At 61.3% G+C, this 12,352-nt stretch overlaps 1 protein-coding gene across 20 annotated transcripts; it reads right to left on the reverse strand.

Annotated features, from left to right (window-relative positions):
* Positions 1 to 115: 115 nt before the first annotated feature.
* On the reverse strand, positions 116 to 11,868 carry DENND6B (DENN domain containing 6B). 20 transcript variants are annotated; one of them, XM_070253833.1, is made up of 20 exons: positions 11,106 to 11,868; positions 5,927 to 5,965; positions 5,810 to 5,852; positions 5,200 to 5,309; positions 4,712 to 4,792; positions 3,955 to 4,060; positions 3,757 to 3,836; positions 3,608 to 3,670; positions 3,249 to 3,304; positions 2,538 to 2,660; positions 2,364 to 2,459; positions 2,187 to 2,281; positions 1,977 to 2,042; positions 1,713 to 1,777; positions 1,514 to 1,603; positions 1,384 to 1,437; positions 914 to 1,023; positions 693 to 795; positions 492 to 566; positions 116 to 410 (listed from the first exon to the last, which is right to left on the reverse strand). In XM_070253833.1, the coding sequence occupies exons 1-20, from the start codon at positions 11,265 to 11,267 to the stop codon at positions 288 to 290; spliced, it is 1,740 nt and encodes a 579-aa protein (XP_070109934.1). In that variant the 5' UTR covers positions 11,268 to 11,868; the 3' UTR covers positions 116 to 287. The 20 variants fall into 20 exon arrangements, with proteins under 20 accessions (XP_070109934.1, XP_070109933.1, XP_070109926.1 ...); XM_070253832.1 differs by having other exon boundaries at positions 492 to 569; positions 11,106 to 11,375; XM_070253825.1 differs by having other exon boundaries at positions 492 to 569; positions 672 to 795; positions 11,106 to 11,375.
* Positions 11,869 to 12,352: the final 484 nt, after the last annotated feature.

Below are 12,352 nucleotides of genomic sequence, written 5' to 3' on the forward strand. Positions count from 1 at the left end.
CTGGCTCCGCCCCCCCCAGCCTGCAGCCATGCAGAGGACAGGTGGGGCCCGGGGACGGGCAGAGGCGGGTGAGGCTGTGGCCAGCACATAATCCACCAACAGTGAGGGGCCAGGCTGCGGTTTCAAATGTCACCTTTACTGCTGGGACGATGGTAGTGCCGGGCAGGGGCCAACCCGGGAGCAGCAGGGAGCCTGGTGGGGCTGCCTTTCCCTGGGGAAGGGAAAGCTCAGCCAGCCCAGGCCCCCAGAGGCAGTCAGACCCCTGGACCACATCCCTTGGCCCCGTCCTAGGGAGGGCACAGGACAGCCTGAAGGTCTTTGGGCAGGGAGCCGATGATGGTCTCGATGTACAGCTGTGCCCGCTGCAGCGTCGCCTCCTTCACAGGGAGCTGGTGGCCCTGTGCCCACACCTGCAGGGGCAGTGTTGGTCAGGGGCAGGTGACCTCCATGCCCAGCTGGCCAAGGTTGGGCAGAGCCGGGAGGCATCTCACCAGCTTCTCCCGAAGTTTCAGGACCAGGTCCACGATCTCCACCTCGGACTTGTCCTTCATCCAGGCCTCGATGTTCTGCTGGGACAAGATGGGGCTATCCATCACTAAGGCCCTCACCCAGCCCTGGGCCCATGTCCCCCTACTCCCCCAGCCCCTGCCCTGGGCCTGCACTTCCACTACCTTCCCCCTCAGGCCCCTCACCGCCTCACAGATGGCCTCGAGGTGCAGGGCCTCCAGCTTCTGGACCATCTCTTTGTGCCGCTGCCGGTACCAGCCATCAAAATGTGGGGACTTGAAAAACCTCCTATGGGTGGTGAGAGGCAGTGGCTGGGGGGCTGACCCCGTGTGCCAAGGGGTGGGTATGGGCAGCCTGTGCCCACCAGCAGCAGAAGCCTCAAGACCCTCATCGGCCATCCACCCACCTGTAGAGGCCCAGCCAGTCACCCTTGAGGATGCAGGTGAGCTGGGGCCCCGCGTGCTCCAGGCTACACAGGAAGTCATCCTGGCGGAAGGGACGGATCTGGGGAGGGGTCTGAGACAGGGGCCAGGTAAGCCTGTGTGCCTGGGTGGGCATAGCCTCACAGTCCCTGCACCTCAGCTGGCCAAGAGCCTCCCCAGACACACTCCCCATCTGAGGACCCCAGCCCCTACCGTGCCTGGCACAGATCCCAGGACAGTCCTCCCAGAGAGAGAGCCTCGAGCCCCTTGGTGTGGCCCCCATTTCTCTGTCCTGTGAGGGATGGCTGGCAGGTGTGGACACAGCTTGGAGCCCTGGGAGATCCTGAACACCTATGACCTCCTCCCGTGTCTGCTCCCAGACCTTCCCTCCTCTAGAATCAGGAGGGAAACCCACCCTCCCAACCCCTCCCTGGAGCCCCACCTCGACCCCCACCTTCCAGGGCATGATGCTCTTCTGCAGGGGCATGAGGCTGGTCATGTAGTGCTCCTGGTGGGGAGAGGAGTGAGCTTGGCGCCCCAGCCCCCTGCCCCCTGTCCCCATCCCCTCCTGCCCTGGGCCTCACCAGGGGGATGATGAAGCTCTGTGTGAGCTCCAGGAGGTGCCGCCTCAGCAGCGCGGTCTGCATGTCTGACGGCCGCTTCTTCTGCAGGCCCTGCTGGGGAGGAATGGGCTCAGCCCCAATGCAGCCCCAGCCACGTGCACTCCTTCACACACACCAGGCACACCTCCCCTGCCCCCTCAAGCCTCTCCCCAGTTGGTACCTTGAGCAGCCGTTTGAGCAGCGCCTTGTCTCGGTGGAGGTGGGCCGTGTATGCAGTGTAGAGGCCTGGCGGGAGGGCAGAGCTGTGCCCTGTTCCTCAGGGACCTCCCTCCCACACTCCCACAGCCCCACCTGCTCTGGCTGCACCTGCACCTCTGCCCTGATCCCCATCAGGTGAAGCAGAAAACATCCCGCCCCCTGAGGCCTCAGAGCCGCTGCCTGGGTCCTGGAAGGAAAGGACGGGGCTGGCCTGAGGGCCACACACCTGGCTTGGTGTCAAGGGTTTTCAGCCTTGAGGGCTTTTTCAGCTTAACCTGCTTAGGAAGGTCCCCTAGAAAACACGCCCCGTGATCGAGCCTCAGTGCCACAGCTCATGGCCCGCAGACTCAGACCCCTCAAAGCCCCTGGCTGGGTGGGCCTCTGAGCCCCCACCCACCTCCCCAGAACCCCTGGGCAGAGGCTGGGCCAGCTTCACCTGACATCCTGGGCTCCCCGACACGAAGGATGTGGGGCCAGTGCTGGAGCATTTTGATAAAGAAAGGGTTTGTGACTCCCAGGACCACGTTTGGTCTAGAGAGGAGAGAGAGAGAAGAGGCAGAGGCAGGCCTGGGGTGGCGGAGCGCAGGTGGGCAGGGAGGATGTGGGCACTTACGGGGCCTGTGTACGCGTGGTGAACTCCCTGAACTCGCTGTCATGGATGGTGAAGTAGGGGCGGTAGTCACAGCAGAACTTCAGGGGATGCAGGCAGCTGCGGGGTAGGGCATGGCGGGGGCGTGAGCACGGCAGGGCCCAGCCCGACGCCCTCTCCCACTGCTGCCCGGCCTACCGGGTCAAGGCCAGCACCATCTCCGAGGACATGGCAGGCGAGGGCGCCAGGACCACCAGGGGCTCCCCGAGGAGCATGAGCTCCCACAGCGTCTGCACGTGGGCCAGCACAGGCTGGAAGCACCTGACGTGGGGCAGAGGCAGTCAGGGAGGCCCAGCAGGGGAAGGCTCCCAGCACTCAACCCCCAGTAGGCCCAGGCAGCTCCCCAGGGCCCAGGCAGGCCCAGCTCCATGAATGCTGGGCACTGCCCCAGAGGGGAGACGGTGGTGAAGACACGTGCAGATGCCGAGGACATGTCTAGGGCCATCCCATGCTCTGACAGTCCACCTGCAATGGCCTGGCCCCGTGCCCCATGTGCCTAAGCCGGCAGCCTGGGCTCCTGCTGGGCCCAGCATGGAGCAGGACAGTCTCCAAAGCCCAGGTCCCTCACAGACTTGCCCAGAGAGGGGCAGCCTCAGGGAGCAAGTGTCTCCTAACACAGCCACTCTCCTCCCTGCACCTGCCTTCCAGAACTTTCCTGCCCACTGTGCCCATTTCCTCTGGGTGCAGACACTGGGGCATTGGGTTCCTCTTCTGTACAACTGTTCCTCATGGAACTGGCCTAGGGTTAATTGCTGATGGGCAGTCCCCCCAGTGGCCCTCACCCTGCACAGGCCTGAGCCTCATGGGCTTACTCACTGTCTACCTGGGCAGCAGGCAGTAGGGGCTCACCTGAACAGGTCTAGCTCATGCACGCTGGAGAGGACCACTGGGGCTGGCAGCAGGTTCTGAGAGGAAGGGTGGGTGGGGTCAGGCCAAGGACGAGGCGGGCACCCTGCAAGCCCCAAGCAGCAACTCACCCCGGGAGAGCTCTGGGGGCCGCAACCCCTGCCCCACATGCCTCCCCACTACCACCCCTTGCACCACAGGAGAGAGTAGGGGGCAACCAGCCCTGCATCAAGACACAGACCCCTGGCTTTGCCTGGGGTTTGGCCACCCCACAGGGACCCTGCAGGGCAAGTGGGGAGGCTCAGGCAGGTGGGAGGGTTGAGGCAGGTGGGGCACCACTGGCCCAGGAACGGGGGCCCCACCTCGTGGCCACACTGCTTCGGAGCACTAGATTCAGGCTTGTCCACCCTGGAAGGGATGCGCACCTGGGAAATGAAAGGAGCAGCTGCTAGCTGAGAATAGGTTTCTCCATAAACCTAGGGCCTTCCTGCCCCAGCTGGCCAGCCCTCACCTGGAGGATGACTCCCATGACAGGCAAGTTCAGGGTCTGCCCGGGCATGGGGGCCGGCCACTGGTCAATCTCATTGCACACTGTAGACACAGGAGGCCAGCGTCAGGAGCCTGCCCCATGCAGAAGCTGCCTGCCAAAGCCACCAGGCACTACAGCTGGGAAATGACACCGCTCTGGCTGCACCTGACAGCCACTTACCTGCTTCCAGGCAGGGGGCGAGCTTGTCAAAGTACTCAGGGGCGATCAGGCTCAGCAGCGCCTGGAACAGCCGGACAAAGGGCAGGCGGGACACCAGCACCAGAGACTGGAGGCCCCATAGGGCCAGTGAGATGTCACGCCAGCCACTCAGGAGCCTGCAGAGACCCCTGAGGCCTGGCTCATACAGAGTCAGCCCAAGGCAGCACTTCCTACCAACTCCATTGGACAGCTGTCCCCAGGAATGGCCCAACTTGGAGCCCAGGGTTATTAGACATGAGGAAATCCAAAGGCTGCCCCAGAAGGGGGGCACCTCAGGTGAGAGCAGAGTGGGGCTGGACCTGGGCCTTCAGAGGGAAATGCACGTGGCTGAGACCCTGGGAGGACCTCCCCGGGGTCAAGGAGCTTCTGCTTTTGGTGTCTGAGTTCAAGACTGTAGTTGTCCTGACACTGAAAGTGTGGTGAGGGTCCCCTCCAGCCAGCAGCAAGGAGCGGGGATGTCGTAGGCCCAGAGACAGAGAGCCATGGGTGCTGTGCCAGGTGAGGAAGGAGCAGCGGGGCCCATTCCTTGGAGGGACTGCAAGGAGAGCTGGACACAGTGGCACCCCCCCAGGCAGGGTGGCCCTTGTGATCTGAGCAGGGGTCTGCAGAAGGAGTGGGCACTCCTGGAGGCTCAGGACCTCCTAGCCCGTCAGTCCTTCCCAATGGCCACCAGCCCCCGCCTCTCAGTGGCAGCAGCCCAGGGCAGCCAGGCGCTCACCTTCTGGAAGTAGCCCCTCTTCACAGAGCTGTCCTTCACCTGCCTGAAGTACACGTAGCCAAAGTAGTGTGCCGGCTCCCTCTGGAAGGAGCAGGTCAGCCAGGCTGCGCCACTGCCGTGCCCCCTCCTGCTGAGGCTGTTCCACACTCTCCCCAGCCCTGGGGGTCAGGCCCAGGGGTCCCTGGCTCAGACAGAGGGCAACATCTCTACAGGGAACATCTCTGCAGACAGTGGTAAGCGGCTCAGGGGCCCAGGAGCACCCAAACCAAAGGCGTATGGGGCCTCTGCACATCACGCACACACGGTGCTCAGGAAAAGCTCCAGGGACCCTGGTGAGTCCCCAGAAGAGCTGGCTCATCCCCAGTCGAAGCTGGGGTTGGCCACCGCCTCTCCTTCCACACAGGGCCCAGGGACCTTCAAGTAAAAAGGCTACTCATGCCAATCCTACCCCAGTCTTGGCGCAGGCTGGAGGGGCAGCCCAGGCTCACCTGCAGTGACACGGGAGCCCCAGTGTCATAGTGCCTGTCGTCGTGCCAGGGGCTCCTCTGCCCTCCACACTGACGAATTCGGAAGCTGAACTGAGTGTCCCCCAGGCAGCCTGGGAAGAGAGGCAGCCCCCGCCATGCTGTGTCAGGGCTGGAGCCTCTCTTGCCAGCACCTGGGGGTGGAGACCAGGCCCCCCCTGGACTCTAAGTGCCCCAGAGAGAAAGTCCGGCTGGGTCTGCATCTCTAGTGGAAGTCCCTGGGTCCTAATTCCTGCACACCTAATTCCCGCCTGCGAGTTTTAGAGTGAACTTAGCCCACAGAGAAGCGTCTGCTATGAGCGAGCACAGGTGGGGATTGGGAGACCCAGTGTGCGGCCCAGCCTCTGCTGCTCCCTCTGCCAGACACACCTCTTTTCACACAAACTGGGTGAACCTAGCTGCCACTGCTGCAGGGTGGGATTTGGGGTATCTCCAGAGAGCGGGAGTGGGGCTGGCAGGCTGGTGGCTGTGATGCCCCTGGCCCAAGCCACAGGTGCTCTTGGATGGCCTCATCTCCCCACCTTCTTCCTCTTACCCCCCAGCCCCAGAGCCGGGGAGAGTTGGGGTCATCTACCTGAGTGGGAGTCAGGAAAGGACAGGTAGCAGATGCTGCTTTTCTGAAACACACGAAACCCGGTGAGGGCTGGCTCACTCCTGGGTGATGTCTGCTCCCAAGAGGGCCGGGACCCACCTCCTTGTCCGTGAGCCGGAAGTCACTGGGGTACACCAGCTGTGGGGGACAAAGAGTACTTGGTGATGTCGGCTGGGCAGGTGTGGTGCCTGCCGGGCTGCAGGTGAGTTCCTCTCACCTCCCCCCACCCTGCCATTGCCATCTCCCTCCTCAAGCACAGCCTTGTTGGCTAAGACCCTCCTGCCCTACCCCTGCCCCAGGCCCCTCTCAGCACGAGACCAGTCATCCCTCCCTTGGCCTTGGCCACCACACCTGAGCGGGCTCCCTGACACCTTTCTTGCACCCCTTGCCTTGGGGCCACTTGCCTAGACTGTGGCTGGGCCTCCCTGCTTCCACCATCCCCACAGCCTGTCCCCACAGCTTCAGGGAGTGGCTGTTCAGAGCCCTCCCGTGGCCTCCCCTCTCGCTTGGAGTGGTCACAGGGCCCTGCCTCCCATACCCTCTCTGCCTCCCAAACTCCACCTCACCCAGCTGTCCACTGGAGGGTCTTTGGCACACCATTCTCTCTGCCTGCCCTCCCAGACTGGGCCTGGCCAGCCTCATCTCCCTGTCTTTACTCAGATGTCACTTAACACGGTGGTGTCCCTGCCTCTTGACAGGAGCTTGAGCATCTTCACCCCAAACCCCACTAGTCAGGAGCTTCTGGCCTGTGCTATCTGGAGCGCGAGCCCCAGGAGAGCACCCTGGGCCCTGGCAGTGTCCAGTGAGTGTGCCCAGCTGGACGAGCTCTATACCGCCTGGGAGTGGATGGTCAGTGAAAGCAGAGACACCAAGTGACAGGCTCTGAGTGATCTAGCAGACAGGCCACACTCTAGAGCAGGCAGCAGCCTGAGGCCCAGATCTCAGGCCCAGTGGCTCTGGTGTGTGGCCAGAATGGATTTCCTCATAGGATCCCCCAAAGGCAGGGAGTCCAGAGCCCCCACTCCCAGCAGGCCCCCAAGGTCTCTCCTGGGAGCTGGTATGCCTTGGGCTTTGCTACTGCCCTGTCCTGTGTTCAGACGCACTGGCCAGCTTTTCCAGGTAGTAGCTGTGCCGGGAGCCCTTGGTGGGCCAGGAGCCGAGGGCCTGCACGCATGGACACCATCCTCAGGCCACCTGCCAAATTTCTACACTGAGGAGTTGGATTTTGGCTGCAACGAGGCTTCTGGGATGTGTCCTGAACCCCCGGGCAGGGGGAGGGGCTGCACTCAGGGATCCGTGCTGTTGGAATGATGCAGCTTCTGGGATGTGCCCTGAACCCCCGGGCAAGGTGAGGTGCTGCACCCAGGGATCCATGCTGTTGGAATGATGCAGCTTCTGGGATGTGTCCTGAACTTCCAGGCAGGGTGAGGTGCTGCACCCAGGGGTCCGTAGCATTGGAATGACGCAGCTTCTCGTCCTTGTTTGCTCTGGGCTTGCTGTTGTGGTCCTATTCTGCCTCTTCTGTTGCACACCAAATGTCCTGAGAACAGGGACAGTGTCCCAGGCTCTTCTGCCTCCCAGCCCCTGGCAGAGAGTGAACCCTCACCAAACACATATATGTGGAGTGTGTGAAAACATCTATGAGGTATAACAGAACAGGTGGGTCATGTGGAAACCTCAAGGAAATGTCAGCTAAGGAGGCATCAAGAAGGAAGGGCCAAGAAGAGGAAGAGGGACAGAAGGGTATTTGTCTGTGGGGCTGGACCCACAGCAGCAACTTGGGACAGCTCCGAGGCAGGCAGGGGCCACAGGACCACTCAGGCCATGCCCTCGTGTGTGTACATTGGGGAGGACCAAGGAAAAGTAGGTGCCTGGTGGCTGGACAAGGCCATGATGGGCCCTCTGCACTGAGGTCAGGGGGTCTCAATCTGGTTTGAGAAGGCCACCTTGACCTCCAAGCTCCACATCCATGCCCAGGGGTCCCATTAAAACACTTGACAGGGGAAACCGACATCCACGGGCTAGTGCATCCTCTCCTGGGAGCTGAGGCCAGAGGTCAGGGTGACTAAGTTGGGCCATGCCTCAGTGAGGGGAAAAATGAAGCAGACCCTCAGAGAGAGGGAGAGAGTAAGGAGTTTGCTGCATGATGACCCCCCTGCCCTCCAGGCCCATGAAGGTCTCTTCCTTTCCACCTGAGCCAGCCCACATGGGCAGCTGCTCCTGGAACCCAGTTGTCCGAGGAAGACAGATGCAGTGGACATTGCTGTGAGAAGGTACCTCTAGGACAGGGCTGCCTAAAGTGAGGTCTGGGTAGCCCAGGGCTCCGCAAAGTACAAGCTGCCTTCTTCACTCTCATCTTCTCACCTGTGTGCAGTGCAGTTTCCAGAGGCTGTGGCAGCCTGTCGTGGGATAGCGGCTGCAGAGGCTGATGTGAGAATCCAGTGGCCTTCTATTTGGCCAGACGTTAAAAAGGTTGTAAAAGTGTCAAATGATGCCACTTTTCTCACTAAATTTTGTTTTGGAACATGTGGTTGTTTTCATAAAAACCTGTCATTTACATATATATGTGTGTGTATATATATATATGTGTGTGTATATATATATATGTGTATATATATATATATGTGTGTATATATATTTTTTTGGAGGAGGATTAGCCCTGAGCTAACTGCTGCCAATCCTCTTCTTTTTGCTGAGGAAGACTGACCCTGAGCTAGCATCTGTGCCCATCTTCCTCTACTTTATATGTGGGACACCTACCACAGGGTGGCTTTTGCCAAGCGGTGCCATGTCCACACCCAGGATCTGAACTGGCAAACCCCAGGCCACCAAAGCAGAACTTGCGCACTTAACCGCTGTGCCACTGGGCCGACCCCCCTGCCATTTATATTAATACATTAGATATTTAGTGGGGTTTTTTTACAATAGATTAATATTTTAAAATTTTCTCAGTTTTAATTCCTAGTAAAGATCGACAGATGTAACCCACACAGAAAGCTCTCTGGTCCTCAATCATTCTTACGACTGTGAAGGCTCCTGAGACTGTGCAGTGCAGGAGCTGCAGCTGGCAGGACGTGAAGAAGGGGCTCTGGGCCCACTGGCCACTGCTCACTCCACAGGCTTCCTGGCTTAGCGGGGTACTGAGGTGGATTTCCAAGAGCTGAGACGGTGGAGCCAGGCCTTCAGCTGATCTGCTCGTTCTTGTCCTCCCACCGCCTCGCCCGTCCTCTTCTCAAGTCTGACCGCTGCCTCGCCTGCAGGTTTCAATGCACCCATCTGCACGGGACCCCCCACATCCTGTGCGTGCTGGGGCTCCTGAACCACCTATTCCCCGTGTCTCTAGCACAGAATGTGAACTCCCGGAGGGCAGGGCCTGTCTTCTCACCTAACTCTGTGTCCCCCCATAGCCAGCACAGTACCACAGGGACTGGCTGGTGGCAGCTGCTCAATAGTTGATTTACTGAATGAATGACAGGCAGCTCCTTGTCTTGGCTTTTCTCGGGGAGGGATTACCAGAAACAGTCCCCTCTCCCCCTCTGGCTGCCTCCTTCTCATCCTCCAAGATCTGGCCAAGCCCTGCTCCTTCCTCTGAGATGCGTCTGTCCATGGAGCTCCTGGAAGGCAGCCCCTAGGTCTTCCGTCCATGTCCCAGGACCATGTGCAGTACCAGGGTCTTTGTGGCGCTCAGCCATGCTGAGCTGTAAATAAGCCAGCACGAGGCAGGTGCTCCCTGAAAGCCTGTGGGCTCACCTGGAACGCCCCCCGATCTTCCCCATGACTTCCAGGAGAGGCAGGACCAAGAGGCAGCTCTGATGAGGGCTTTGGGGCCACGCCACCCAATGAGTCCACGGCCCCATTTCTGCACAGACCAGATGACTTGGAGAGGCTCAGGGCACTACTATGGAGCATTTCAGAGGTGCCCTGGGTGCCCAACACCCCAGCCCTGAGTTATGCAGCCTCAGCAAAGGCTCAGGAGCCCAAGCACACAGAGCCCTTAACAGTACTTGCTTTGAATTCGCTCTCTGAATGGTTAAGTTCTAGAAAACTATACATGAGAATCCCTCAGGAAACAGAAGAATCTCAACTCCTCTTGTGATTTTATGGGGAACAATTTGGGCAACGGTAAGAATGTGGGCTCTGTGACGTTGGGCAAACCACATCACCTCTCTGTGTTCAGGTCCCTTCCTCCCTCAAGCCGGGCTGTCATAATAACACACACCTGGTGCGGCTGTGTGTGATGGAAAGGGGTCTCCACAGAGCTGGGCACCGTGCCAGGACCCAAGAATCCTCGCTAAGTCAGCCCTTCCCGTTTAGAAGCTTTGGGAAGGGCCTGTGGAGTTCAGCAGGGCCTTGGAAAACATCCCCTCATCCCAACACTGCAGTAGCCTTCCCGAGGGTGGCCACTGAGCATCTTGGCCAAAGCAGTCACAGGGTGCACTGCCTCTCAGGGTCTCAGAAAGTTCTTTCTGACAGTGTGCTGAAGTCTACCTCCTGGCCTCCCCTGCACTGGTCAGCTCCCTGCTCTGTGTTGTGGCCTTCTGGGCGTAGAGAAGACCATCCTGATGGGCCTGCAGGGGCCTCCCTCCCTGAGTCTGCCACAGAGAAGCTGGAGGAAAATAAGCTGCCCATGTGGGCAGGGGTGGAGAGGCACCCAGGCTAGGCGAGCCGGGTGCACCTGGTGAACAAAAAGATGACTAGTGTTCCTGGAATGTGACCCACAAGGGTCTGATCTAATTCTAAGTGAACGGGGAGCTGTCGAAAGATTTGAAACAGGAGAGCCACAACGGATGGACTTTGGGGGACAGTTAGGTGGGGGTGACAGCAGAAGTGATGGATCTGAGATCCTTGTCGCAGGTGGAGCTGTCAGCCTTGCGGACAGATGGGAAACAAAGTGAAGGGAGTGGAGGAGCCAAGGGTGACCCTTGGGATTCTGGCTGGAGCAACTGAGGGGGTAAGGCACCACAGCCAGTGTGGGGACACGGGGAGAGGAGACAGGTGTTTACTGGGGAAAAATCAAAGCCCTTCTCTCGTCCGTCCAGAGAAGTCTTGGCAGCTACATTCCCTGCCTTTGCCCAGGGGCGCACCTTTCCGGAGGCGAAAGGGAGGAAGAGAACGGCTGGGGTCTGCCCGCGGGCACCTTGCACGCAGAAAGGTCGCGGGCCGCCTGCCTGGGGCGACGCCTGTGCTGCCCTCGCAACGCGGGAGGAGGAGGGCGCCCCCGCCCCGCCCCGCCGCGCCGCGCCCCGCCGCGCCCCGCCGCCCCGCGCGGCCCGCTCACCTCCAGCGCCTGGCCCAGCTCCAGGTCGAAGGTGACCACGCACACGCACTCCAGCCAGGCCGAGAAGCGCGCCCAGGGCGCCGCCGGAGCCCGCACCCCGGAGGACCGGGCGCCTGGGCGGCCGCGAGCCCGGCGAGGCCCGGCGCCTGACAGCGCGTCCATGGCGGCGGGCGGCGTCCGGCCGCGCGTTGCCTGGGGAACGGCCGGCAGGCGTTGCCGGGGGAACCGCCTGGGGGGGTGGGGGGGGGGCTCGGCCGGCGTCGGGACGGCGCCGCGGAGCAGTCGAGCGGCCGCCGCGGACCAGAGGGGCCCTGACGCGGCCTCGCACGCCCCTCGCGGCCGGAGGAGCGCCGTGCAGCTGGGCCGTGCCGAGCCCACCAGCGAGAAGAGCCCGCTCGGGCCAGAGCGGCCGGGGGGCGGGGGGGCCGGAGGAGGGACTTCCGGTGGGGCCTTGTGAGACCCGGAGAGTCGGCTCAGGCGGGGTTAGGGCCCCGGGGCAGCTGCGGGTGCGGGGTGGGGCCAGCTCGGCGCGGCTGTGGCGCGGAGGCCGCGGAGCTGTCTGCCCGCCGTCTTAAGCCAATCCATTGTTGCTGAGCCCGCAATCCACCGGCCATCAGACTCTAATCCCTCCGCTGGAACGTTCTGAAGCGATTCCGGCTCTCCCTGGGGTGGCGTCTAGGCGTGGGTCCTGCAGAGGGTGTCGCGTCCTGGGTCCGTGTCTGACCACCGGCGCCTTCGTCTCCATTGGCCTGGTCGTCCGGGCGTGCGGCTGCGCCCGCCGCGTGCCCTCTGCCTCGTGCACCCGGCGTCCCACGGGCTGTCCCGCTCGCCGTTCAGACCGATGTGATGCGGGTCACAGCACGCATTCCGCTGTGCCGGCGTGTTCGCCGCGGTGGGGAGGCGCGGCTGAGGGGCGAGTACCCGTCCCTCTCCAGCCTCCTCCCTCTGGCCTTGCCTCTTCTAGTTCTCCCTGCTGGCACAGCCCCTGGCCCTCTGAAATGTGGCCGCAGAGTCCCCACCAGTGTCACACAGCTGAGTCTAGAAGGGCGAGTTTGGAGCAGAGACGATAACTTAATAAGTGACATGCCGGATGTTTTAGTATTTGGTTTTTGTTTTTTGAGGAAAGCTCTCCACGCCAAGGTTTTAGTTGGGCTCGGCTAGGCTTGGGGAACAACGCCCAAGTCTCCAGTGGCTTTTCCACTCATGCATGGACTGGCGGGAAAGTCAGGGGCTACACCTGGGGAACA

Source organism: Equus caballus, chromosome 28 (genome assembly GCF_041296265.1).
Source record: "Equus caballus isolate H_3958 breed thoroughbred chromosome 28, TB-T2T, whole genome shotgun sequence".
Taxonomy (NCBI): Eukaryota; Metazoa; Chordata; class Mammalia; order Perissodactyla; family Equidae; genus Equus; species Equus caballus.